This window comes from Pezoporus wallicus, unplaced genomic scaffold (genome assembly GCF_028554395.1).
Source record: "Pezoporus wallicus isolate ANWC-B61680 ecotype Strahan unplaced genomic scaffold, APGP_CSIRO_Pwel_v1 contig_6464, whole genome shotgun sequence".
In the NCBI taxonomy this organism is placed as follows: domain Eukaryota; kingdom Metazoa; phylum Chordata; class Aves; order Psittaciformes; family Psittacidae; genus Pezoporus; species Pezoporus wallicus.
Window position 1 is genome coordinate 4415983 of NW_026642130.1, and position 26915 is coordinate 4442897.

A 26915-nucleotide genomic window follows, 5' to 3' on the forward strand; every position below is an offset into this window, starting at 1 on the left:
GCTGGAAAAAATGCTTAGCAAATATTGTCAGCAAAACGCTTCCATCTTCTTTGCGTGAGCATATTTTAAACCTGAAAATAGTAATGCTAACAATTGTGCCATTACCAAATATAGCTCTTTGGGTAGGATCCTGAAGGTATTTTCAACTAGAAAACTGAGTTTGGCTGCAACTAACAATTCAAAAGAATCCCAAGCATTTAAAAACCTCACCGACTGACTTGGTTGTGTCAACAGCACCATATAGGATTCTGATTGAAAAGAGTTGGTTATCGTGTCATCAGCCACTTTCCTAAAAGCACAGTTTACACTGTATATAAAGTATTGTCCTGCATCTGGCCCTCATACACAATGCTCCACTGCAACCACTGCCACACCTGAGATTCTAAGCAGGCAGAAATGGTCAACCCATAAACACTGGCAAAGTAGCAAGGTGCAAAGACAACCCAAATGAAAAGATCTAGTAACTGCATATCAACCCGATTAATTGCATAGGAAACTGACTCTACTAGAAAATGCCAAGCAGCAGAATCAAAACATCTTGGTTTCAGAAAAAAAATGCTGCTGCCTCCATATTTATCCAAGAGAACTTGTACATTCAGAAAAGATCGAGTGTTGCAGTAGAGTGTTGTGACCTCTAGTTGGTAACAATGACTGCCTATAAAAAGAAAAGGTATTTTAAGAGTCCCACAGAGAGATGTTACGTTCAGTTCTGCTTAGGTTAATATTTACAGCACAGATGAGAGAACAAGAACAATCACAATTTACTATGACATCAAACTGGAGGACACTCCACTTAAGGAGAACACGGCAGTCTTGATCAATTAGAAAAGCCTGAAACCAACAGCATCAAATTAAATGGACAAGTGCAAAAAATGCAGACTCAGAGAATCTGCTGTTTAAACAAGGTAAATAACTTTCTCAAGAATGGTAACTTAGAAGAAAACCCATAAATTAGAAAAGGTCACAAACTAAACTGGTGGCAGGTGTTCAACTCACTCTCACAGATGCTCTCAGGCCTGCGACATACAGAGAAAGCAGGAGATGGCTTCTGCATGTCTCACTGATGAGAAGAGCCTAACAAGAAAACCCTTGTTTTTTTACCCTCCACCCTTTTGGACACCACCTTTAAGGGGGGTGGGGGGTGCAAATTCCAAAACACTGGTAGAAAACAAGGCATTAATAACAATTGTAGAAACCATGCTCAAAGTTAAAAGCTTAAAGGGACTGCGTTAGTCTGCAGAAGTGAACAGTGACCAACTCCTCCTCGGTCTTGTGGTAAGACATTTTGAACAGTTCAGTTTTCCATGGCTAGGTTGCAACTATGCCATGTATGGTACAATGGGACTTGCAAGCTTCAATTTTCTGTGCCTTTTATGTCTGCAAAACTATCTACATAGCTTCTGAAGACTGATTGTGTCTTGAGACACTTATTTTTTAAACAATCAGAAAGTTGATGAAATACATCCTGAACATACAACCTATTCTTACATTATATCCAGAGTTACTAACACTGATTGATCCTACTCTCTCTACACTCTCCTGTAACAAAAAAAAGTTATCACAGATATCATTTCTTGAGAGAAAGAGGAGTAACTGTCAGAAAAGAAAATAAATTCTGTGGAAACTGCCCAACAATCTCCTTCACTGAGAGAGTTTGGAGCAGATGAGACAGCTGGCTGTCAGGAAGGTTTTGGTAATACATAACCTTGCCTCAGTGACCCGGACTGGAGTAAGTGGATTCTTTTACCTTACTCTCACCACCATACCCCTTATATTCAGTGACAAAAAAGTAACAATCATTGATAAAGATAAGGACTTTGGTACACCATTCACTTTCCACAAGCAAAAGCAAGATGGAAACCTTGAATTGGCTCAGGTACAGCGAGCGATGACTCAGGTACACATGCTCATTCTTCAGTTGGCTGTACTATCCCTGAATGATAAGGGTGTAAACTTTTCATTTAGTGTGGGGAAAAGCACACATATATATATACAAGTATGATAAAGTATATAAGGCACACATCCTAGTTTACATCCTAGTCTATGTATGGAGAATCTGTCTGCATGCCCAAAACCTAGCAACAATTCATACCAGAAAGTATCACGAGTCTTGGTATTTCTGGATTTCAGTGAAAGGTTTTCTCTATAAATAAATAGACCTTACTCAGCAAAACACTTAAGTACATGCACAACTATTTGTATCTCATTCCCAGCAAAGTCAATGCTAATATCCTGCTCAGAACCTGAAATCATCCAGAAAAACTGCTCACAGCCTATTCTCAATGTGTAAAGTACATATAAAAAGCTTCCTGTTCCTGTTACTGAATTGATAAGTGATGCACAATTAATTTTTAATTTGAAATTATAACAACAACAAAAAAACATAAGAAAAAAAAAGAATATGAATTACTTCCACATTTATTTTTTTTTCCTCTGGTGAAGGTAGTATTTAAATTTTTGCAAGATAACATCAGTCATGTTTTAAAGCACCTGAATATTAGCTTTGCAAACAAAAACGGGGGGGGGGGGGGTAGGGGGGAGAGGAAGTGCATATCCTAATTGTAATAATATACTGAACAGGGGATTTTTTACACTGCACATTACTAAAAGAAAAAAACTCAACAAAAAGTGACGTGGTAGGCTTTGTCCTGCTTCAGTAACAGATAACAGCTGAACTGTCAGCTTAACTAGCTAGGTAAGTTATGACTTCACTGCAGAGTGGTGCTGTTCTGGTTCAGATAAGTGTTAAAATTTCGGGGGGGGGGGGGGAATGCGGGGGATGTGGAAGTGGGTTTCATCTCTGGTTAAGGATCACCCCTTGTAAAGTTTAAAAAGCAGGACAGATTTCTGAGAACTGACAGAACCACAACACCTTGCAGATAAATTATTTTTTAGCCTTTCAACTCTATTTAAGATTTCAATTTAGAACACCTTACTTTGGCTTTTATATCAAGTGGATTACTTCAACATAGAGGTCCTGACCAAGACTTAAAGACATGACTCCAGTCCTTAATTCAAGAGTGATTATACCAAGCCCCATGGTTAAGAAGATACAAAGACACACATACAGATCCCTCTAGCAGTAGTTTCAAGTCTCAAAAGCTGAGTCATACTGATAAGGTGAAAGACTGCACTAATTCATTCATCATCACCTCTGAGGAAAAAATACTTGGCCTTTCCATTTGACAAAATATAAAGGTGGCTTACATGTTGTTGCATGAATTATAAACAAGTATATCAGAAAAACTTCAGTTACTTAAATTGTAACTACACTCCTACGTGCAAAAGCTAAACTGCAGAGTTTTAAAGTGTGTTTACCCTTCTCATTCCTTCAGGCCAAAACCCACTTATTTCAGAGGGGTTTTCTCAGGTTTGAGATTTTTTTTCAGTTTAAAGCTTTCTGCAAAAATATTTACTCCAGCTTTGGCTGTAATAGGTGGACGGCTCTTTCAATTTCTCAACTGCATAAGTTATAGCTATGCTCTTATGATCAGCACTAAAACATTCCCAATATCTTTGTTTCATCTACAAGAAAGGAGTATTTCACTAATCACAAAAACACATTCAGGAATACTACCTCTTCCGTAGTAGTGAAGTAGCAGCACCTGTTCTTCATGGTTTTATCACCCCACATTTAAAGAAACAAAAGACTACCAAAATACCAGTGCCAGCTACCATCAGCTGAAGAAGATGTTAGCTTTTCAGTTCAGTGCATGTGAATTGTTAGTGATACTAGCTACTAACACTTGTCTTTAATAGTAGTAGACGCTTATACAAGAAACATGTGGCATGCATGGAAAGCCACATGGCAAAAACATCACATGTAGCAAACAGTGGTACAAATAAAAAAAAAAAAGCCTAATTCCTATTTATTTGTATTGAATAAGACAACTATCTTCACTTGTGTGTCAATGGAGTAAACAGTGTTGCTAACAGAATAAAATCAGACACATTTCAATTTATCACCCACATCAGACTAGAGAATGCTTTATTAACACAGATAAAGAGAAGACAAAAGTCTCTGTTTAAATGGTGTCCAGGAATTTCTGCTCGGGCCTCAATTTTTAACTGATAGTCTTATGACCTGTTTCAAAAGGACCATAATGATAAATCAGTTAATATCTGTCCCTCAAACCCTATGTTGCTACATAGAGAAGTCTTTTTAAGAAAGAAAAGAAATGCCCCTTATATGGTTCCTCAATCAATGTTTAAGTAAGCAATTTTCAAAATTTTGTCTATTTTTCTGGGTTAATATGAGCACTAAAAAAAACTAAGTGGTTTGGGCTTTTGATTTTTATCTTTCTTAAGAATTCAAAGATAAATATTGCCATCCTAACCCCAGCTCCAGAAATATACTTAACTTTGACTATTCAAACACTGAAACACTTTTTCAGAAATAATTCTGTAATTCATTAGAAAAAAACTCTTAAAGAGTTTCATCTCTCCTTCTATAAATTGATCACTTATTTTTCAGTGATTGGAACCACAGCACAACCCAACAGATACTGAGTTGTCACTGGGCACATAACTAGAGCAGCATGTTCAGGGTCCTACCTGGACAGGCAGAGTGGAAGATCCTGCCAGTTCAAACTCACAGGCAGAATTTGTTTTAATACATTTCTTTCCAAAAGAGGAACAAAGCCGGCATTTAATAGGATATACAGAAGTTGGTCAACTAGCCACAGAGCCTTTCGCTTGCAAGTCACCAGATATGCATCTATCCCTTTTTGACAAGTATTAAAACTGGTTCAGTTTAGGAGATTTCGGTATTCACTTCATTGGACTACTTAAGTGCACTTTCAGTTCAGCAGGCATAAACAGATCTAGAAGTGCCTAGTCCAGGATCAATAGCATTTGTGTAACTTCCTTAATACATGGTATTCAGAGGCAGTCAGCATTTATACCTCTGCAGTCTTCTAAGCTGATTTGCATACAGGCAAATTTAATTACATTATTTGTATTACATGTTTCAGAGTTACATATAATTTATTTCTGCAACTGATCTGTCCACTATCAAAAGCAAAACTGGAATTACTGGCACATTTAGCAGATGCTTAGGAAATTAAACAGATAACAGTATTTTTGTGCATTAAAAAAATAAAGCAAAAGACTACTATGACCATCTTCAGAAAGTTAACATTCCCTCCTAGTAGGTAATATAGAGAAAGCTTATTTCTCTTATACCAAAGCTTACAATATGAAGTTATGCTCAATTCTATGGTTCTCACAGTCATACAATCATACAGTCATAAAATCACAGAATGGTTTAGGTTGGAAGGGACTTTAAAGCTCATCCAGTTCAAATCCCCTGCCACAGGCAGGGACACGTTCCACTAAACCAGGCTGCTCCAAGCCCCATCCAACCTGACCTTGAACACTGCCAGGGATGAGGCAGCCACAGCTTCTCTGGGCAGTCTGTGCCAGTGTCCCACCACCCTTGCAGTGAAGAACATCCTAATACCTAATCTAAATCTCCCCTCTTTCATTTTACAGCCATTCCCCCTTGTCCTGTCTCTATGTGTCCTTGTCAAAAGCCCCTCTACAGCTTTCCTGCAGGCCCCTTTAGGTACTGGAAGCTGCTCTAAGGTCTCCCTGGAGCCTTCTCTTCTCCAGGTTTAACAACCCTAACTGTCTGAGCCTAGCCCTACAGGAAAGGCGCTCGTGCTCCAGCCCTCTTTACAATCTTTACAAAGACATTATGATAATGTCTTAGTCAGTAACAACCCCCTTGTATCAGCACACCACAACTAATACATGTTTTCTCCTCTTAAAACTCTATAAATATAAAAAATATATATATATATAATAAAAATATATATGTTCAGCCTGGAGAAGAGAAGGCTGCGTGGAGACCTCATAGCCTTCCAGTAACTGAAGGGGGGCTATAGGGATGCTGGGGAGGGACTCTTCATTAGAGACTGTAGTGACAGGACAAGGGGTAATGGGTTCAAACTTAAACAGGGGAAGTTTAGATTGGATATAAGAAGGAAATTCTTTCCTGTTAGGGTGGTGAGGCACTGGATTAGGTTGCCCAGGGAGGTTGTGAATGCTCCATCCCTGGCGGTGTTCAAGGCCAGGATGGACAGAGCCTTGGGTGATATGATTTAGCGTAAGGTGTCTCTGCCCATGGCAGGGGGGTTGGAACTAGATGATCTTCAGGTCCTTTCCAACCCTAACTATTCTATGATTCTATGATATATATAAATATATAAAACACACAAACACGCATACATTACAAAAAAACCCACACAGTAATTCTTTATACTACCCACTATATTACTAATATTAAGTCTTCACCATAGAGACTAAGTCAAGAGACAAAGTTGTCTGTAAGCCTTCACTGCTATTTACTGAACTGCCTTACCTAATTACTAGATGAAACATAACTTTAGAAGAGAGATCTGGCTGGAATGAAACTGCCAGCTATACAGTTACACATTCAATTTAAAGTTATTAAGTGAGGAACAAAACACTTAACTTCTTTAGGTAGTTTTGTTTTTTTTGAGGTGTAGAGGGATGTTAAGGAAAATGCATTCTTGCACATCAACCTCTTCCTGCATACTAATATTTTTATTCCCATGTTTCTCCCTAGATAATTCGACAAATAGATTAATATTAACTGGAAGTCAGCAAAATGTTATGATTGTATACAAGCCCAAATATACATGTGCACAGAAATAAACAGACAGAAATTATTTTAATTTAAACATAATTTTTTTTCCCCTAAAAAGAGGGAGAACAGAAGAGTAATTTTTCATCCTTTTCAATATTTTATCAAGTCTCCAGGTTGGCTCAAACTCCCTACTTAATAAAAGAAGAAGTCTTTCATAAAAACCTTCAGCAGTGTAGCAGACATATAAACTCCAGTTTTAACAGTAGCACAAAATGTTTTATCATAACTGAGAAGCAGGTTTGTAAAATAGCAATTATCAATTATTCACATAAGTGCTCAAAAAATTAGAAACGGACAATGGAGAATGGTTGGGGGAAAGGGGAGAGATAAGCTTTAAACCATTTTTTTTTTCAGGGAAATAGGCAAAATTACTCCAATGCCTACATTTTTAAAATACAGACTTGCAGTAGCTTTGCAGTACAGCAGAAAAAGTAGTCATAGGTATGGAGTCACATATTAAACCACATTGATACATACCTTCCATAAAGACTTTCTCCTCTTAACTTGGCTACCGAAAGGGACTTTCCAGAAAATCAAAATTAAATATTATTTAGCAATTTTAGATGCTGCTTAATATTAAGGTCTAATCCACATTTAAAAGTTTTTTCCATAGTAATTACACTAGCTTAGCTATACTGGAAAAAGCAGTTTACTACTGTAGGCTACAGCAGTCAAACACAGTAGACTATAAAATAAGACATTTTTCTCATATAGTTGTGGAGCAATCTAATCTAAGTTCTGAAGCAGGTAGGTTGGACCAGTCACCTCCAGAAGTCCCTTCCAACCTACATTTTTCTATGATTCCATTCTATAGTATTATTATTTAACTGGTCGAGAAATACTGCCAAACTGTTAAGAATGAGCATGTGTGTGCACTCATGTGCGTGCACTCATTTAAATGAAAACCTACATAACATGAGCACACCAAAAAAAGCACAGCCCTTCCTCTCAAGTTCTTGATTTCCTATGAATAACTCAGAATATAAAAACTACACAATAACTAAAAAACTACAAGCTTGGATTAGGGGGGAGTTACCTTATTTATACAATTAACAGGGTCCTTTTCTAATACAAAACTATTCATATTTTTAATAAGAAAAAAATATTTTGCCTTGAAATTCATTATTTGTTCTCTCACACTGAAAATGACCAGTTACATTTATTCATACCTGTGGAAATATTTTTCCCCATTAGGTTTTTGTCCTTTTTTTTTGTTTCTCATCAGTGTGTACACATCAGATGTTTACGCTATCTTGCTGTTCTTCACGGAAAGAACAAATAACAGTACTTAGACTTGTACTAGATACACTGCAGGCTTTACACACAAACAAGGAGTCAAATATAGCCTGATTCATAATGAAGTATTACTATAGTTTCAGAATGGATAGACATGCTTTATTTCAGGACCAAAATACACTCCTTCAAGATATTTTATCCAAATGACTCTGAATCATAGCTAAAGGAAAACAACAGGCCATCTGCTAGCAATGTAACGTTCGTACAAAATTAAATGAGTACTTAACACATTGTCCTTTCTAGGGTAACAGTACTGCCTACTATGTGTCTATAGTTTTTCTTCTTGTTTCAGGGGGTAAGACTGTGTCATGGCTGTTGCCTGTTTAAGTAAGAAAAGGACTCACTCATAAGCAAGCCAGTGCTTCTTCAGAAATACTCATTCAGTCTAGAAACGGAGGATGATTCAAAACCACAACTACTCAGTTTTCTAAAGGTTGTACAAATCATGTTGGGGGAAAGGGGAGAAAAACAATCTGATCTAAAAATAAGTAACAAAGAAACATTATCGTTTGGAGAAGGGTACATTAGGTCAGAAGCTGCTGCTTTTTAACACCATAAAGTGCTTACAGCTCTCAGGGCAAAAACTGAAGCAGGAAAAAAAAGTCGCTAAATCAGGAGGGCAAATAAGCTGTTTGCTCAGCATTTTCTGTAAAAAAAACACAAACTTTAAGCATAAACTATATATTCTGGGTAGCGGTGTTTTTTTTAAGCTAAAAAAGCTCATCATTGCTTAAGAACCCAACAACATTATTTTACACAATAAACTAACACATGCTATTAGGGCTATTCTCCCTCTTTTCCTTTCCCTGTCCACCACCCACTTAGCCATTAGTCTTACTGACACCTCTGCATCCAGTTAGACCACAACTGCTAAATTATTATTATTTACCATTTCCATAGTCAAACTAAAAGAAGCATTATTCAGTTATTTCATAGCCATGGGGGAAGGGAGAGGAGGGCTGTCCCATCTAATCACTGCAACACCTTAGCGCATCATTATAGAAGGTCCTACAGAAACACGCAAATAGACCAAATGCTGGTCTATGGGATTTAAAATCAATTTAATAAAAAGAGACAGTGAGATTTAATATGTAGTATACTATATATATATATATATATATATATATATATATATTGTGTATATAAAAGTCAGCTGGAAGAAGTAGAGTATCCTAACAGAAATTAAGAGCATGATAAAGCCACTTACACATTTTTGTTTTACTGTAAAAAATTGATAATGTCACTTATTTATAAAGTGCTAGAACCTACGCAAGAGGAAAAGTTATTCCCACTATTATTTAGCTGATTTATTGTTAATCCAGAGCCAATGTGGGATTTGAGGATAAGCCAATCACATTACAGACCAATTTAGGGAGAACGTCATAATCTAAATTACCATGTTGAACTCACAATGACAGAGAAAAACACATAAACACATCTCTCTAACCACTAAGGGTTGTCTTGCACCTCTGAAGAGATAGTTGTGTACCCAGGGAGGCAGAGTTCTGCATCAGCCCAATAAACCTGGGAGGGATTATACAACCTTTGTGCCTTAGGAGAGAAGGTAAATATAGCTCTCCAAAGCCATGGATCAGATAGCTGAATGAGCCAGAAATAGCAAAATAGCACCTGGAGGAAAAAGACGCTCCTACTTAGCTACCTAGGACAAAGTGCAATCTGCAGTTTTCTTCTGCTCCTTCTAAATCTGGTCACTTATGTACATTCTAACTATCAATTTTCAATAAATTATCTGATACAACTGGAAATAATTCCGTGGGCTTGAATAGCTTCAGAAGAATGAAAAAGCCAATAGTAATTATAACGTCTATCTCCCTACTGTTCTGTATGGATGAATAATGTTCTATAAAAACATTGCATGCTGACACGTACAATCTCTACTGTCAAATTAAATGTGACTAGAAGAAATAAACTGAGATTACAAGTTATGCAAGCAGCTGCAGTTTGAAGACTTCAGCAGTTAAGAACAGACACATCTGCCAGTTATGGTCATAGCTGTAGTTAAACTGGATTTTCAGGTTCAGTCTGCTAGAATTAATATACTACAATTCAGTACACTGGGGAAAACAGTAGGAAATGCTGAACTTGATTAATGTATTCTTTATAGCTTAATCAGTGTTTTGTTACAATACATGTATGTCTTCATTTAAGTAGGACAGATCACTTCCAAATTATAAAATCTTTTACTTAGGTATTAGATGTTACCCTAAAGCAAGTTGTCAAAACCTGAAGCCAGAAGTTTTCAGGAATCTAAGCTCAGAATCCTGGAACCATATAACTTAAAATAGTTCAACTCAAAACAAAATTTCAAACACAGGATCTACTCAAGAAGTTGTATTCCTCAGAATAAACTGAGTAGAACTGTATGCATCGTAACCTTACTCAGAGAGGCCCTTCTCATACTTACCAAAACTGATTTCAGAAATAAACTCCAAAAACTACATTAACTTTGAACTGGCAATAGAAAAATATGGTACTGGTAGAGCAGAAATACAAGATACACATAACCCATACTAATGCGAAACTTCAGTTAATTTTGTTTATAGTAAAAACTGCTATCCAGATTAATCTCTCCAGTGCTTCCTCATAAAAACATCCCTCATGTTTCTTTTGCATACTTTCTGAGTACAAATGTAATTTTGAAATTAGTTACAGGAATGTTCCTTCCTAAGTCTGTAGAAACTCAGTGATTTATTTGCTCTATGTAAAAGACTGATTGCATACTACTACATAAAGATCCTCCATTGCCTTTTGTCCCTACATAAATAGAGACAGGATACTCAACAACAAAAACAAGAGAGAAGTAAGAGATAAAACAAGTGTATTTCAGACATGATGTTTGATACTAATAAGGCTAAAGTTCAGGGTGTCTTTCACATGAGCTCTGCTACTAAAAAGGTAAAATGAAACTGCAGAATTACAAAAGTAAGGTCTGAAATAACTGCATTTTGAAACACAGTACAAAAATGTGGTAGGCCGAAAGAATTAATTTTCAAATAGCTTTTTTAAAACTCACTCCATTTTCAGCTCTTTCATCTTTTAACACCAGTTGTGCAAACCCTATTAGGCCTCCTCAGCAAAATCCTGTTGGGCTAACCACTGTACACTGACAAGACTCTGCCTTTAAAAGCTTAAAAGTATATCACATCACCTGCAGAAAGAGCTATAGTGTTTTCCCTCTCTCTAATCCATGTCCTTCCTATGCTCTGTCCTACCTATAAAATGAAAACTTAGTTCTGCTCCTAGTTTTCTATCTCATACCACTCTTGCCTGATGTACTTAATGAGGTAGATGAAAAAACCAACACACTATCTGATAAACAAGTACCATATCTGCTGCCACTGCCCTTCTGTTGTTTCTCTGCTCTTTAGCAGAGATGGGGGAGTCTTCTATGCATGCTTGTAGAGAGGATTTCAGCTCAGTAGGCTAAAATGGTTATTTTTGAACAATGCAATCTCAGCACAATTCTGGGTTCAAATATGGTAAAAAAGTATGGGACAGAACAGAGAAATTCTTTACAATCCCAAATTACAGTTTGGTTAACCAAAGTGGTCTCTCAGCCAGGTCATTACTGCTGTTTTCCTCTACTACCATTCCAAACAAACTATCCAGTCAGATGATTTTACTGATCAGCCTCAAAACAAAGAGGGATAAGTATACAATCATCCAACGCCATAAGGTAACAGTCATAACAGGGTTATGTGAGTACTACCCTACCTCACCATACAGTAAGATAAAAAAAATTTGTATTCGACTCAAGCACACGGTCATTGTGTGTTGCATGCTAGATAAATTCTGGATGATTTTATTAAAAACAATCATCTAGACTGTCTATTCAGCGTAACTGCCTAGTCACTATAATCATTTACTTGTTTAAAGTAGAATCACGGTCTGCATGTGCTCTGCATTCCAAGAAACCTAAGACATATGAAAGCCAACACTCTAAAAACTCTCTTCTTCCCAGGGAAGAACTGAACCTGGCATAAGGGGAAACCTCATGAGGAACCTGGCATGAGGGGAATGGCAGCTTTTTTATTTATGCTTACATCTGCCTCACAAGAGTGAGTCAAGCTTATACATTTGAGTATGACAGAAAAAAAAAACAAACACCCAAACACAAACCCACACAGAGAAACACAGAATAATCAAGGCCATGGTTTAACAACTGCAAACTGGACTTAGCAGCAACAAAACCCATGGTCAAAAAGAAACATAAAAAAATTAAATGTTTTGAAAACTAGGATAACAAAATCAGATGTGCATCAAAAATCAAGCTAACAGCTGAAAAGAATGACAGATTTTAGACAAGAGACAGAATCAGAGAATGTAGTTTAAAACATTAACTCATATAATAAGTAACTTCAGATAAAATATTCAAGAGTAAATTATGTCTTGCAGACAGCATACAATGCATATTGTGTTTGATTTTTAGTTAGCATGTAATCTGAATGACTCAAAGTACTTCGATGATAATTATTCTGATATTCACAACTGGATTAACACACAAACATGAGCCAATCTGGCAAAGCACAGCTATATAAATCACAGCACTTCTTTAATGTTACATATGGTGTGCATTTCTTCAGCAGCAAGCAGCAAGTCCCCTGAGCTTTCTAACTGATAAGGAAACACTATTTTAGCATACATAAGCACTGCTGCTATCAAACAACATTTGCATTTCTGTATTTGAAAAGAAATTAAACATCTGATACTAGAAGAAAACAGTGAGATCTTCCAGGGCATTGAGCGCTGAACAAACTGTAATCCAACTCAAGTCAGCAGGGGTTATCCAAATACACCACTGGGGGAAAAGATTACTTCAGAGACCATATTTTTGATAATTTCATTTCACATTCCAAAATTTAGAATGTTATTCCTTAAGATGATGACATCTCAGAAAGGGTGAGAAATCCTGAATAAGTAGAAGAACCCCTAAAAATTATTTATTGATAAGGTTGCAAGACAATAAATACTACGTTTTATTACATCACATCATACATAGGAAAGAAAAAAATACCATGCAATGTAAAAGTATGCTCAACCTAGACACTCCACCAGTGACCACAGGTCTAGAACCACTCTCTACTAGCCAGTTTGAACTCTCAAATATTACTGAAAATATTATAATGGGAATGATCATGAACATTGGCTCCTTTACACAGTGAAGCCCCAATGCATAAAAATTTCTTACTGACAGTGCTCCAGTGTTGTCATGTTCAGCAATGTACAATGTTATCCTCCATAATATTCCATTCTCTATTCCAAGAAGTATTGTGATGCAAAATTAAAAAAGGAAATAAAAAGAGAAAAAGACACATATAATTGTATTAAACTCCACAGGGATGTCTTACATTTTTTGTTTGTTACACTCTGCATTCATACACATATGGGGTATATGTGTATCTCCTTCTGTATGCATCTGTATATATAGATAAACAGTGTCAAATCAGGACTTCTTCACCTGGTGTAGCCTTCAGAGAGTTTAGAAAAGACATTCTATGAGATTTTTTTAGACACTTAAAGTATTCAGCCAGGAATTTTATCTCCAATATGATTCTTCATCACTTTCTCAAACTGAACACTCCAAATGAAGGTATAAAAAAACCCCTTCCTCTTCATCTGCGAATTGTTCAAAACAAATGTTTAGACCAAAATTCACCCTATAAGTAGTGCTTATATTACAAAAAAGATTACCTCAACTAAATTATGATTTATAACAGCTACTGTGAAATCATCACAGTTGTGAATCTACTGGGCAGAACTATAATTTGAGTGCAACTGACCTAAGGTTAAGAGTTAGTTTGGAAACAGGTTGTAGATCAGTCAAATGAAGCTTTGTAAAACAAAGCTCAGACAAAGGAAGCTTCGTAAAACAAAGCTCAGCAAAATGCATTTTAACGTGCTGAAAATGTTTTCGTAAATTATTAACACCTACTGCTGCAAGGTCTATGGTAACATAATAAAATATCCAAATACAAATAAAAGATGTAGGAGTCAAAGCAAAATCTACATAGCATTATCTTCTTTTATCAAATAATTCCAAGGTTTTAACAACTAAAAACCAAACATACCCATATAAAAGGTAGTGCACTGCTTGACATGTGTTTCTGCGATCTGCCACAGCCTGATACTTTTACTTAACTCTGTATTCCTCTTAAGGTAATCAGCATATTAAGTACTATCAACAGCTATACTTAATGCTATTTACACAAGCATTAAACATCAATACAGATTTATTCTTTCCTGACAAATGCAGAAATTTCTTAAAATCCATGTAAATATTTTAAATATTTTTTATGGGAAAACAACCATTTTATTAGTGATATATATATATATGAAAAACTTTTACACATTTTAAGATAGTTTTTCTGCAGTATTTTACTATTTCAAGACACCTGATTTATTTGAAAACACAGGAAATGTACAGGAAAGTATTTGTGAGATTATAAAAACACAATTCTACAAAAGAATTCAGCTCATTCCCTAATGCTGTGGTTCAAAAATAGGTGTAGCACACATAACAGACACAGCATACGTGTAGCCTCCCCTCCTTAAATAGGATTACTCACAAGATTAACATTACATATAAATTTAAACATTCTGGGGAATCAGATCCTGAATCAACACTTACCTGCTATAAATTACAAACTAATCAAAGATACCACCTTCAGACTGTGAGGCATTGTTATCCACAGACTTCTAGATCTCACTATTGGGTCATAACAATATTTGATATTCTACTTCAAAAAAAGATAGCTTCTCTGCATTCTTTCCACCTTTTAAGTGTCTTCAAGAGTTCATTTTTTAACATCAGCAAAAACTACCAAACACCATTCTGGAGCAGCACCCAATGTCCCTATATGACTTATTTCTCACAAATTCACCTTCTTGCTGAACCCATTTCTTTTATTGAGAAAGGTGAGACAAGTTGAAGTTACTCTTCCTATTACTCCTGTTACTTATATGGATGATAATCCATAGGAAACAGGTGAATTTACTCAACTCCACAATAAAAAAATAATAAAAAATAAAAAAAGACAAACTGTGTAGTGATACGCCTCCATTTTCTTTTCTGTTACCTTTTCTGCACTGTAGTTCTCCAGCCTTTACTGTTTCTCAGGATCTTAAGATGTCAGCATGAATTTGTTATAAATTGTTTAAATGGGAGAATCTGTAACTTCCTAAATTATGTAGTTTATAAAAAATGTCAGCTTCTGTCAGAGCCTGGAAAGTTCTTTTAAAGGGGTAACTTCATCTTGCAGTCCTAGCCAAAAGAAACAGCTGTCTTGTTTTCTCTACATGGCTCATCCCTGGCACTTTATCATTTCAAAAGTTTCCTTTATTTTTTTTCCAGCAAACAATAAAAATGTAACTTCCATTGTGCTCATTACATTCAAAGTATTTCTTCACTTCCTACAAGTTTAATGAAACTGTGAAAACTGTTACTCTAAAGCACAGATGTTTGCATAGTTCTCAAAGTATAACTGCACCAGTTCTGAAGCAAAAGGGAAATGTCTATTTCTTCCACTTATATGGCCAATAATAACTTCTGCATTCTGACAGAATCATGTGTATACTGGCAAGGATGGTAGTTTCAAAATACTTTATCAGGAAGTCCACAACTAAATAAAATACAGGCACTGCAGATACTGATCCAAACTGATGAATATACTTCTTTGCTTCAAAACTTCACAGACTTTTGTTTTTTTTAAACACATTTACAGTTATTTTCACCACCAAGAACGACCCTTATATTTTCCAGTGTAGATGACCATAATAGATGTGATTAACTAAACAGAATTCCCTTGAAGGTGAGAACTAGTATTTTTCTACCTGAATGAACTCAGTAGAGCAAACCACTGGGTTTGTAACAAAGTACTCGTCTACTTCAGAAGATTCAGGGGTTTGGAACTAGATGTTCTTAAGGTCCTTTCCAACCCTAACTATTCTATGATTCAATTCACAGGAAACAGTTCATTATTGTGGCATTTACATTATACTACAGATACTGCAGTAGAATGTATCCCATACTCTACTTAACAACAACCTAGTAGTCTCTCAAGGATGCTTAACTAAAAAAAAATTGCATCTTCTACTTTTGGACAGGAAAACCTTCTACATAGAATTTAAAGGAGGCAAGTAATTCCCTTCATATCTACTACCCATATAGCAATTCAAATCAGACATTGGTACATGACAGCAAAAGTAAACCAACACATGACAGAACAGGCAAGAGAGCATTACTCTCATGACCATTCAATCTGTGTAGAAGCCTGTATCTCCTAAAAGTAGGAGCAAGGAGCCAGAGGGGACTTGTTAGGAAGAGGTTGAGTGTGAGAGACTCAAGGAAGATGTGGGACTCAGCACACAACATGGAAAAGATTCAATATTTAACATTCTTAAATCCATAACTGACCAAGACAAAACAGGCAAAAAATGCAGCTCAAATGTAGCCTGAAGTGACCTAAAGCACCTTTTTACTCCTAAGTGAACTCCCACACAAGTACAAAAGAAGTAAAACCAAAGAGTATCTAGTGTGGTGCAGCAATACTAAAATGTTAACTATTTCTATTTTGTTAAAAAGCCAAATGCAGGTTTTATAAAGATAAGTAATTACCATCTGTAGAGGCCTGAAACACTTTAACATCTTTATGCTATGGAAGGCAACCGGCAGAAAAATATTTATAAATATTTATAAATATATAAATAAAAGTCAAACTTGACCATTCTTCCTATCCTAATCTTCAGTTCTTACATAATGGAAAGGGGAAGGAGAGTGAAACATTTCAGATATGACTATCTAAAAATTCTGACTCACACAAGGCCATATATTAAAACCCACATGGAAACATACTAATAGCCATTCAACAATTAATGACCTAAAGTAAAATGACAAAAGGACAGTATCATGGTAAGCCAGAATGCACATATAATTTTAATAAATAAAATTTCCCTGTCATTAAAACACAGTCATGAGTCAGAAGGTAGATGCTGGAACTGTTTTGACTTCTAAATTGCTGATTAAAAATGAATTAAAAAACATATAATGAAACAGCACCAACACAGTAAAAAGGAACTTTCAGATACTGCTAGGATCACTTAAAACCCACTGAAAAACCACTGAATTCACAGTTCAGTCTGTCCTTATTTACCTCAGCCCATGTTAAACAACATCCTGGACAGTCTTTCAGAGCCAAGCCCTTAGTGCAAATGGACAGTGATCACTACTATCATCTTTTGAAACCATAGATTTATGTCTCAGTACTCTGGGACTAGCTTTCTCCATTTCATTTTCAACTCTGACAAATGAACACAGGGGAAAATCTTTTAAGATGCTTTTGCAAGACTTCATAAAAGCAAAGCTCTCTTTTATGTGCAGCTGACCTCAGCAACTGGCACACATGCATCCTCTCCCCCCAACTCCATAAGTAACATTCACAATCATTTTTTTTTTGTGTATGATTTAGACATAACCCACTACAGCCTAGCTCTCCATCTGCAGCCTTTAGACGATAGATTTCTTTCAGGTGTAGTTTGAAACATTCTTTTAAGTGTTTGATAAATCAGGAGCACAAATCCACACGGAAACAAGCTCCTTACTTCCCCTCCCTTTTTCCCCCCAATTCTGGCAGCATGGTATCTCAGATGCACATAGAAAAGCTAAAAAAATGCTCTGTAGTGGTAGGTCAAACTTTCTGATGAATGTGTAGCTCTTCTACAAAACGAAGATTTGAAGTCAGCCCAGTGTGGTAAGTTACCAGTCAAGATAAAGACTTCTTCTGCAGAAGGAATCCTTCTGATTATGCATGTATCTTTAAGACTGACAAAACCCACCTGCTTAAATAACATCCAAGGTTTTAGAAGCCAGAAACTACAAAAACATGTAATATCACATCTCGGAACTGGGTTTCAAAGAATCCACTGTCCATTTACAATGATAAATAACTCAGCTTTTTAACAACTGTGCATCCTATCTGCCAAAACCCAGTTATTTGCACATGTTCCATATCCTGATCTCATCAGTAATATTACCTCAGCAGTCTACTTCTCTGTATTAGCACTGACAGATGTTAATAAAAAATATTTATTTACATAAGCATATATGACAAAGGGAAGCTTAGCTTTCTTTGATGAAGGACTGAGAAACAGAGGTCTCTAAAGACATCTAAAGCAATACTAAAATGGCATTTCTTTACTCAGCAGGATTTTCTCTCCTTTCAATACTCGATGTGTTTGCTATTTATCCAAGACACCTCTGAAGGTTTTACAAATCAGAAGTAAAACACTAACAGTTCTGTCACTAACACTGCTGCCTTATCATCCTTATACACACGTTCTAAGAAACCACCTAAAAGATGCATAGAAAATGGAGATATTACCACGTATTTTGAGTGATTACTTACATCATACTCTGCAACTCAGGCGTAAAGCTTGTAGATTTTCTCCCACTGCTTGAAGAGGCAAGTGCTGACATCGGGCTAGCCACAGTGCTGCTCATCTGAGTAAACAAGAAATAAGAACACTTACAATACTTATATTTTATGAATTTTTCACACTAGGCATAGGAAAGGAAGGAAAGCTTATATGGGGTAGACGTGAACATAAGGGCACTGCATGCAGAAAGAAGCCTGTCTGCAACACTGTGCAAAATGTAAGAGTGTTGATGTCTACCATAACCAAAGTACTAGAAACATGCACTGTTTTTGAACAGGAGAGGTACCCTAGGAAAAGCACTAAGATACATACATAGTATTCAGAGGCACCAGTATCTTGCTACCCAAAACATCCTCTTATATTCCTGCAGTATCCTAAGCACTAAAAAATCACATCCATACCATCTCCACTGAGACTAACAGGAGTAAAGCAGAATCTCAGAAAAAGCCAGAAAAAAACATCAATTAAGCACTGAGATCATAACCTTCATTTCTGAAACACCAGCTTTATGTATATATATTACTTAAGTCTCTAAAACAGAAATGCACTAGGAGTGGGAACTGAATGTTATCATAATACTTATATGATTGAAGGTTCTATCTTTATACAAAGTATTTTACAGCTTTTCTATGCAAACTTCTCATTAAAAAACTCCAAACAAACCCAGGATAATTCTACTCTTATTCTATGATGCAATTAATGCATCTCTTTTTTCTTCTTTAATGCAAATCAAAAGGCTTTAAACAATTACTTTTTAAAAACTAACTTAATAAAAGCCTGACAAATCAATATCTGTTTTATTATGGAAAACTCTGTAATAGGAACTTCTATTTTTCCCTTCAAAATATTTTTAAACAAAGAACACACCATGTAAGTCTCCTGATAACCAGGATATATTCCCACTACACTTCTTCCTCTTCTAGTTTGCTGCATACTAGTAACAGTTGAGCTGCACTGCTCATTTCTTGTACTATTAGTAGTAATGGTTTTAATGACAATGAAACCATGTGTCAATAGTTTGCTGCAAAATCTCTTAAGGGCTTCTACCTTTCTTCACTCTTAAGTCTTAAGATAGGTTTCATTTCCAAAAAACAATCTAAAACTACCAAACTAAATCATCAGATTTACATTAAAAACCATTAAAAGCATTGCAATCAATCACAAATATGCTTTGGTTTAAGAAAACTTGTAATAATTTTAAGTACATAAGATACCTCCAAGAAGTAAGGAAAGAATTAGTGCTTTAAAAATGCTAATGACGTAACAGCACCCGGATGAATGACAAAAATAAAAAGCTTATGCATTCTGGTAGAATCAGAGAATCATTTAGGTTGGAAGACTTGATCTTAAGTTCAACCATTAACCTAACACTGCCAAGTCCACCACTAGCTCATGTCTCTAAGTGCCACATACCTAAAATACCTCCAAGGACGGTGACTCCACCACTTCCCTGGGCAGCCCACTGCAATGCTTGACAACCCTTTTGGTGAAGAAATTTTTCCCAATATCCAATCTAAACCTCCCCTGGCACAACCTGAGGCCGTTTCCTCTCATCCTATTACTGGGTTACCTGGGGGAAGAGACCAACTCCTACATTGCTACAACCTCCTTTCCTGTAGTTGTAGAGTGACAAGGTCCCCCGTGAGCCTCCTTCTCCAGACTAAACAACCGCAGGTCCCTCAGCTGCTCATCATGAGACTTGTTTTTCAGACCCTTCTCCAGTTTTACTGCCCTTCTCTGGACCCGCTCCAGCACTTCAATATCTGTCATGTAGTGAGGGGCCCAGAACTGAACACAGAATTCAAGGTGCAGCCTCACCAGCGCCCACCACAGGGAGGATGATCACTGCCCTGGCCCTGCTGGATAGGCTATTGCTGATACAGGCCAGGACGCCACTTGCTTTCTCGGCTGCCTGGGCACAAGCTGCTCATGTTAAGCTCTGTCAATCAGTACCCTCAGGTCCTTTTCCACTGAGCAGCTTTCCAGCCGCTCTTCCCCAAGCCTGTAGCATTGTATGGGGGTTTTGTGACCCAAGTCCAGGACCCAGCACTTGACCCTGTTGAACTTCAGGCGACTGGATTTAGCCCACAGTCCTAGCACATCCAAATCCTCTGTAGAGCTTTCCTACCTCAAGCAGATTGAAGCTCCTAGCCAATTTGATGTCCTAAGTTGTTTTTTTATTAATGCTTTAGAAGAGCTTTTCACAGACTTCTCTTCATCTTCAGGCAGATTCTAATTTAGATCCCCATCCTTGCAAGCACTTCTGCACATGTGTAACTTTAATCACAAAGTTTACTCCCACTGAAGTCTGATTTTAATCATATGAGTAGTTACACACCAGGCTTAAGTGATGGCAGGATCCTGCAATAATCAGCAGTTACGAGAGAGTCATATAATCCAAACAGTCAAATTAGTGGGGGTTTTAATATTTTTTTTAAGTAAAAAACTTTTAGAACATACAGGAAGGTGACAGTATTTCCAACAAAGTTCTAGGTACACATGAAAGGGCATGAAGAAGCAGCTCCAATGGTACCAACCCAAAGATTTAGAAATTTATATACATTTTACTGTTCATTATTTGATTGGGACTGATTAAGATTTATTTTAGCAGTTTGTCTATTTATACCCAATATCACAGTACCAATATTCCTAAATATAAATTAGTACAATTTTACACAGACCCCAGATAAAGTAGATAGGGGACCAGCTCAGTTAATACTTTCTAAAACAACTGTAGAGAAAGCCGTGGAACATACTTATCATATACGCCTTAAAGCTTAAAAATTAAATAACATATGACAACTAAAGGTTTGGGTTTTGTTTTTTTTTTTGTAAACTGCATCATTTAAAGCATATAGCTATTTTCTTTGAATATCCATGGCAATCATTTTGCTTTATCCATGTAGTTCTGTCTAATAACTTCAGAAGCATTCTCCCAAAATTCCCAAGAAACGTGGTACAATTCCACAGTTGCCTCCTCACAGCGTAACATTTGCGATTCATGTGTGTCCGATTTTGGAGTGAATACTTTTTAAGGTTCCTGTCCTCCACGTGGACAAGACCAGTTTAATTAAAAAAACTTGAAGGGTTGTACATCTGTGTGAGCATCAGCAGGTTGGAGAGCTGAAAGCTTATCAACTACTGCTTCCCTAAAAACTTGGTCTTCCTATTGCAACCAAATGATTTAACTTTCAAATCAAGCAGGTGTACAGCATTTTCTCGACATAAAAAAACCAAGAGCTTGTCAGGCTTTGTCAGACCCTTTACAATAATTACTTCCACAGCCCACATTTTGTTTGATGGTTTAGATAATTAACTTCTTTACACATCAAAGTTCCATCATCCGTATGTTCTATTTCCTTTCTTCCGGACATTAAAAAAAAAAAATCTTTCAAAAGCAGAAGCACTCTCAAATCAATTTTCTTCAATAAGTACAGCTAACATGGAACTGAAAAGCCTACTGTAATCTTCAATGGGTCAATAGATGGTATTTGTTTTAGCCCCGGACTGAAATGCAGCTGTTTGCCATATTCTACAAAAAGGATTCAGATGTTCTGATTAGGTCAGAGATTATTTCAACATGCTGTATTTTAATCATGAACTCTAGAAAGAAAAAGATAACTTCTGATTAACATTATCTGGACTAGAAATTACGAGTTTCTACACAAATAGCTCCAGCTTTTATCAATTCCTTTCCTATAAGTACAATATGGCAATCAAATATGTAATAAAAATATACATTAAAAGGTATATAGAATCATTAATGTAAATGTTTAAAAGCATCTACTGTATCCTCAATGCCTTTTACATTAGGGTCACAATAGAAAACAGTACTTATTTCATAAGAATCAGCAGAACAAAGGAGTTCTCAGCTGAGGGAAACAAATTCTAAGCCATTTCTTGTCAAGTTTAGGCCCATCCTTCTCACTGAGGTAAGACACCTGGGCAGACTTTCATTACATAGCCATACTTCAAATCCACTCTGAGATTACCGATCACACTGATGCTTGTACAATCAATACCTGATCTGCATAGTCCATCTATTTATTCAAGATCTAGAGACACATATAAAAATTGAAGCTCTACTGCTCCTAAAAACTGAACTTAAAATATAGGCTATACATTTAAGTTGTAACTGTAGAGCACCAAATCTCCAAGTTACTTCAGTTCATTTGGGACATACATAAGCAGTCTAAAAATATATATATATATATACACACACTTAATAACTCCTTCTTCTGAAATACTTCTATTCAAATACCACCATTGTCAAGACATGCAGAGAAAGGTGCATTCAAACAGACCAGTCCTCCAATACATCTGTTCAACAGCTGATCTAAACACAATTAGGAAGATTAAATATTAACATTATGACAGCTCCCACTTCACAAAGACAGTAATCTAAACTGGGCCAGCTTAAAACAAAAGTGGATGATCATGGATCCTATCTGATGCCTCTGTTATAAGCTAATGAAGATGCAGAATTAAATTAAAAAAAAATAGCAGTGTTCCTACATGAATTTTTACATTAAAGAACACATTAGAGTAGAATTTACTGTTATGCTGACTTCAGCAAACATACATCTAATGTGGTTACTGCATCAGTCCTCTTCTCTTGCCTTTCATAAACACATTTACATAAAACCTGAAACCATGCAAAAATTTAAAGACATATTTTCATTTATATAACCCCAAACAAAACAGGAAGGAAATAAAAACCAAGATGACTATGAACACAAAATTAAAACGAATGCTTTTGCTTTTACACCCTCTACTTCAGAGTAATTACATTAACTAGCCTGTTACCACTGAATATTTTACTGCTTGCATGGCCTCACCAGCAGAGAGGATATGTCCTCTAGGACTGGAGATGTAATAACTTGATGAACTACAGATTTTTGCTAGTACACTTCTTTCAAAAAACAAAAACAACTCTACACCCTGTTGAACATGTGCAATACTGGCTAAGTGTATGCTAAAAATTACAAAATAAAAAATAAATTAAAAAAGGGGATACCCAAATACTGGAGTACATGTACTGTTTTGCTGATTACCCACTCTCACAGAACAAGTGAAAATTAAAATAATAGTAAGTATTAAGTCCTTTAGTTCTCCTGAGCTGTTTAAGCACGCTGGAACAAAAAATATTCTAAAGGGTCTTGCATAAGCACAGTACACAGATGACTAGATATCAGAACAAACTAATGATTCAAAGTATATAATGAAACTCCTTTATCATCCCTTAACCTGTTCAGGTTAAAAAAAAAAAATTAAAAAATAAACACACAAAAAACAACACAGATTCTTGTGTAACAATTAAGAAATGGCTTTGCTTATAGGCAGTAAGATGAATAACTTCCATATTGCCTAAACAGGACCTCTTAAAAGGCAAGCAGATAAAGCAACGGCACAAACTTTCAAGGAACAGTCACAGTGAATCCAGGATTAGAAGTAATCTGTGGGCAGGCAGTGACACATCTGGAGTGGGTATGCACCCAATAATATTGTTCAAAGCTAGGGATGCAATCTTGGCTTTCTTTCATTTTGTAGTAATTAACAAAGTATCACAGAGTGGAATGCATGCACTCTTCATGCTAAGGATAACACACTACATCTGCTACTGCTGCTTCCCTTTATTACCTGATAGACTGGATGCTTATGATAGTTCTAAAGTGAATTCCAGAATGAAATAGTAATCTTATAGCCATCAATGTACAGCCCAGCTTTCACCACTCAGACAAATAAGCATCTCATCTTTAATCATGACACTCTTTCTTGAAACAAAATACGCTTAAAAGCCCACACGAATAGAAGGAATACAACTGCACATTATTTCCCCCTTTTCATTTATTCCCATGTACTCCCATTCATTCCCATGTAGAAGTTACAGAAAAAAAAACATGTATTTTTGATAGAAAGGGTATCAGACCCAAAAAATTCAAGTACATTTAGGCAGATACTTTGGCCCAAAGAATAAAATTAATCTTATTATCCTTATCAAACAGGACAGTTTTAAAATAATCCTTAATGTTCATTTCCAGCTCTCAAAAAAAAGTATCTTTGTGCCTTAATTTTATGGAAGACCTGAAATGAAAGCAGCAAACAAGCAAACAAGCACAACTCTCTGACTTCGCAGTGATAGTCACCAACCAACTACAGACTGAAGTATAACCTTCTGACTGTTCTGCATAATAACCACTGCATTTTACTTGAAATGACTCTGCATGTCCTCATACTTTAAGCTATTCCATCCATGAGTTAGACATGACAGTTACGCACGCCTCTTCTGAAACAAACCACAGAATGGTCTGGACTACTGAAAGAATTTTAATACACAGATGAGCGAGTCTATTTGAGACTGAGAAACACACAGCATAATCTTACAGGAGAGGTATGCCTCCACATCTGGAGATGTTTACAAACACTTCTCCCAGAGTTTCTAACTCCAGTCTAATCAAAGCTCTGTCCTTCCCCATAAGCAATTTATTTAACCAAGAATTAAGGGAAAATGAATCTATGTATATGTCCACCTCCCTCTGAACTGAATGTGAAGCACTTTTTGCAGAACTCATACCACATTTGGCAGTTAACGGCACTGCAAATTTAAGCACCAATGACTTTTTTCTTCTTTCCTAAAAATGCTTTAACAAAAGAATGTAAAGACCAAATAATCTTAACTAACAGCAGTTTCCACAGCTTCCAGAATCTGGCTCCTGCAATCATGACTTTGTTTGGACTAGTGTTTATTATATTTTTCAAAATGCATTATTTTCATAGTATTCTGAATCTTCCATACCAGTTATTTAGTAATTGTATAGATATAAAATTTAGCGACCATGACTTCCCTATGGTAACCACTGACAATCTTCAGTAAAGCCAGTAAAAGGTGCGCTTGCAAATCTCTTGTTAAAGGTAGCTTGAAGTCATTAGGAACTTACATACTTGACTCCAGCATGCAAAGATGAACAGACCCCAAACTGTAACTTACTCAGTAATTTGGATTTTTTTTCTGAGGAGCAGAACATTCCTATGTGAACGGCAGTGAGTATGCTTTACTGCTCATTTGCCAGCAATCAAATCCATTTGTCATCACGGTTCCCATCTACCTTTAAGCTCCATCTAAAGTAACTTAAAATTTAAGGTTTTGCTAGTGTTGTCAGATTCTCTGTAAAGCACAGTCAAGTTTGCCTACCTTTTATAATTAACTTTAAACTATACTTTCCTGCGTAGAACTTCTCTCTCTAGCCCTTCATCTGCGCAATTCCTCTCAACATAGTGTCCTCTACCCAACCTATCACACCAGTTCCATCAGTCCTCTTCCTTTCACATTACCCTGTGCTGTGCTTAGTTCACTATTCGAAATACAATTAAAATCACTTCATAATATAGTTCCATCCTGACCTTAACTGCATATTCCGGCATATAAGGAATCTCCTACTTTGCTCCATGGCTGCCCTCAAGTTAGGGCATCAATGTATGTATCAAATATTCCTAATGAAGAATGACTAGCCAAATACATAGCAGAGATAAGAATTTTCTCCAATTCTGACTGTTGAACTGCTCCTCTCCTTTCTAAAATCACTGCTTGCCATCTTAAGTATAAATTCTCTAGAGCAGAAAATGTCTACCTCCACTGTTGCTTATCTGCACACCACCTATCACAAGGAAAGCTACAGGTAAAACACCCACGGTCTTAATAAAAATTACGAGCATGAAAATTAGCTCTTCAGAAACAGGTCTAACAGTAAGTCAGTGATGTTCAGGATAGCAATTCCTTTTGGAGATCGCATGGTCATAGATGATGCCCAATAGGTAGGTTTCTGTTAAGAATGCACATCCTTCTTTGCTACTTAAGCACACGATTTTTAAAAGCACTTAACACTGGGGAGCTGTATTGATAATTCTGATTACTTACTTAAGAGACCCTAGCAATAGTTAGGCCAATAACTGAATGCTTCAAATCACATCTTTCATAGAAATTCTTGGCCTCTTTTACTGTTATTTCTATGGCAGTTTAAGGAGATGTGTGAACTAGAAACTTTCAGTTGATTCTGTAAATATCTGATTGTAATCAAACATAATACTTCAAACGTATGCAAAAATACAGGGGTAGATAGAAATTTATTCTGTTAGTTTGCAAATGAACACTTACCAAGGTTACTTCATATTAATAACAACTGCATGTAGCACTATGAATGCCAAGTATCTGAAACACAGATTAGAAATCTAATCAGTATCATTTTCAGCACCTTTGACATGCAGTTTTCTGATCAGCCCAGATCAGCTTGTAACTGAGTCACTACTGCCTGGCTCCATGAGAACACAGGCCTAACTTGTTTCCTTTTCTTTACATGCTTTGTCTATCTACACATTTGGATATTTTGCAATTTCAACAAGAGCATCAACTCAATTAGTTTCTATGGTATAATTACCCTGCTTGGGTTTGGCCTCATGCCCTAAAACACCCTTTCAAAAATGACCCAGAAAGACACTG

General features: G+C 36.3%; 1 protein-coding gene across 3 annotated transcripts in view; it reads right to left on the reverse strand.

Annotated features, from left to right (window-relative positions):
- Nucleotides 1-26915, reverse strand: part of SUPT3H (SPT3 homolog, SAGA and STAGA complex component) — a 271608-nt gene that overhangs the window by 242409 nt on the left and 2284 nt on the right. The window contains exons 1-2 of one of the 3 annotated variants that reach the window (XM_057427528.1): nucleotides 18734-19077; nucleotides 18391-18485 (exon numbers count right to left, since the gene is read on the reverse strand). In XM_057427528.1, coding sequence (XP_057283511.1) covers nucleotides 18391-18485 — 95 coding nt within the window. In that variant the 5' untranslated portion in view covers nucleotides 18734-19077. Of the gene's footprint in view, nucleotides 1-18390; nucleotides 18555-18733; nucleotides 19078-26915 lie in introns of those variants that run through there. The other 2 variants (XM_057427527.1, XM_057427526.1) reach the window with 2 other exon arrangements.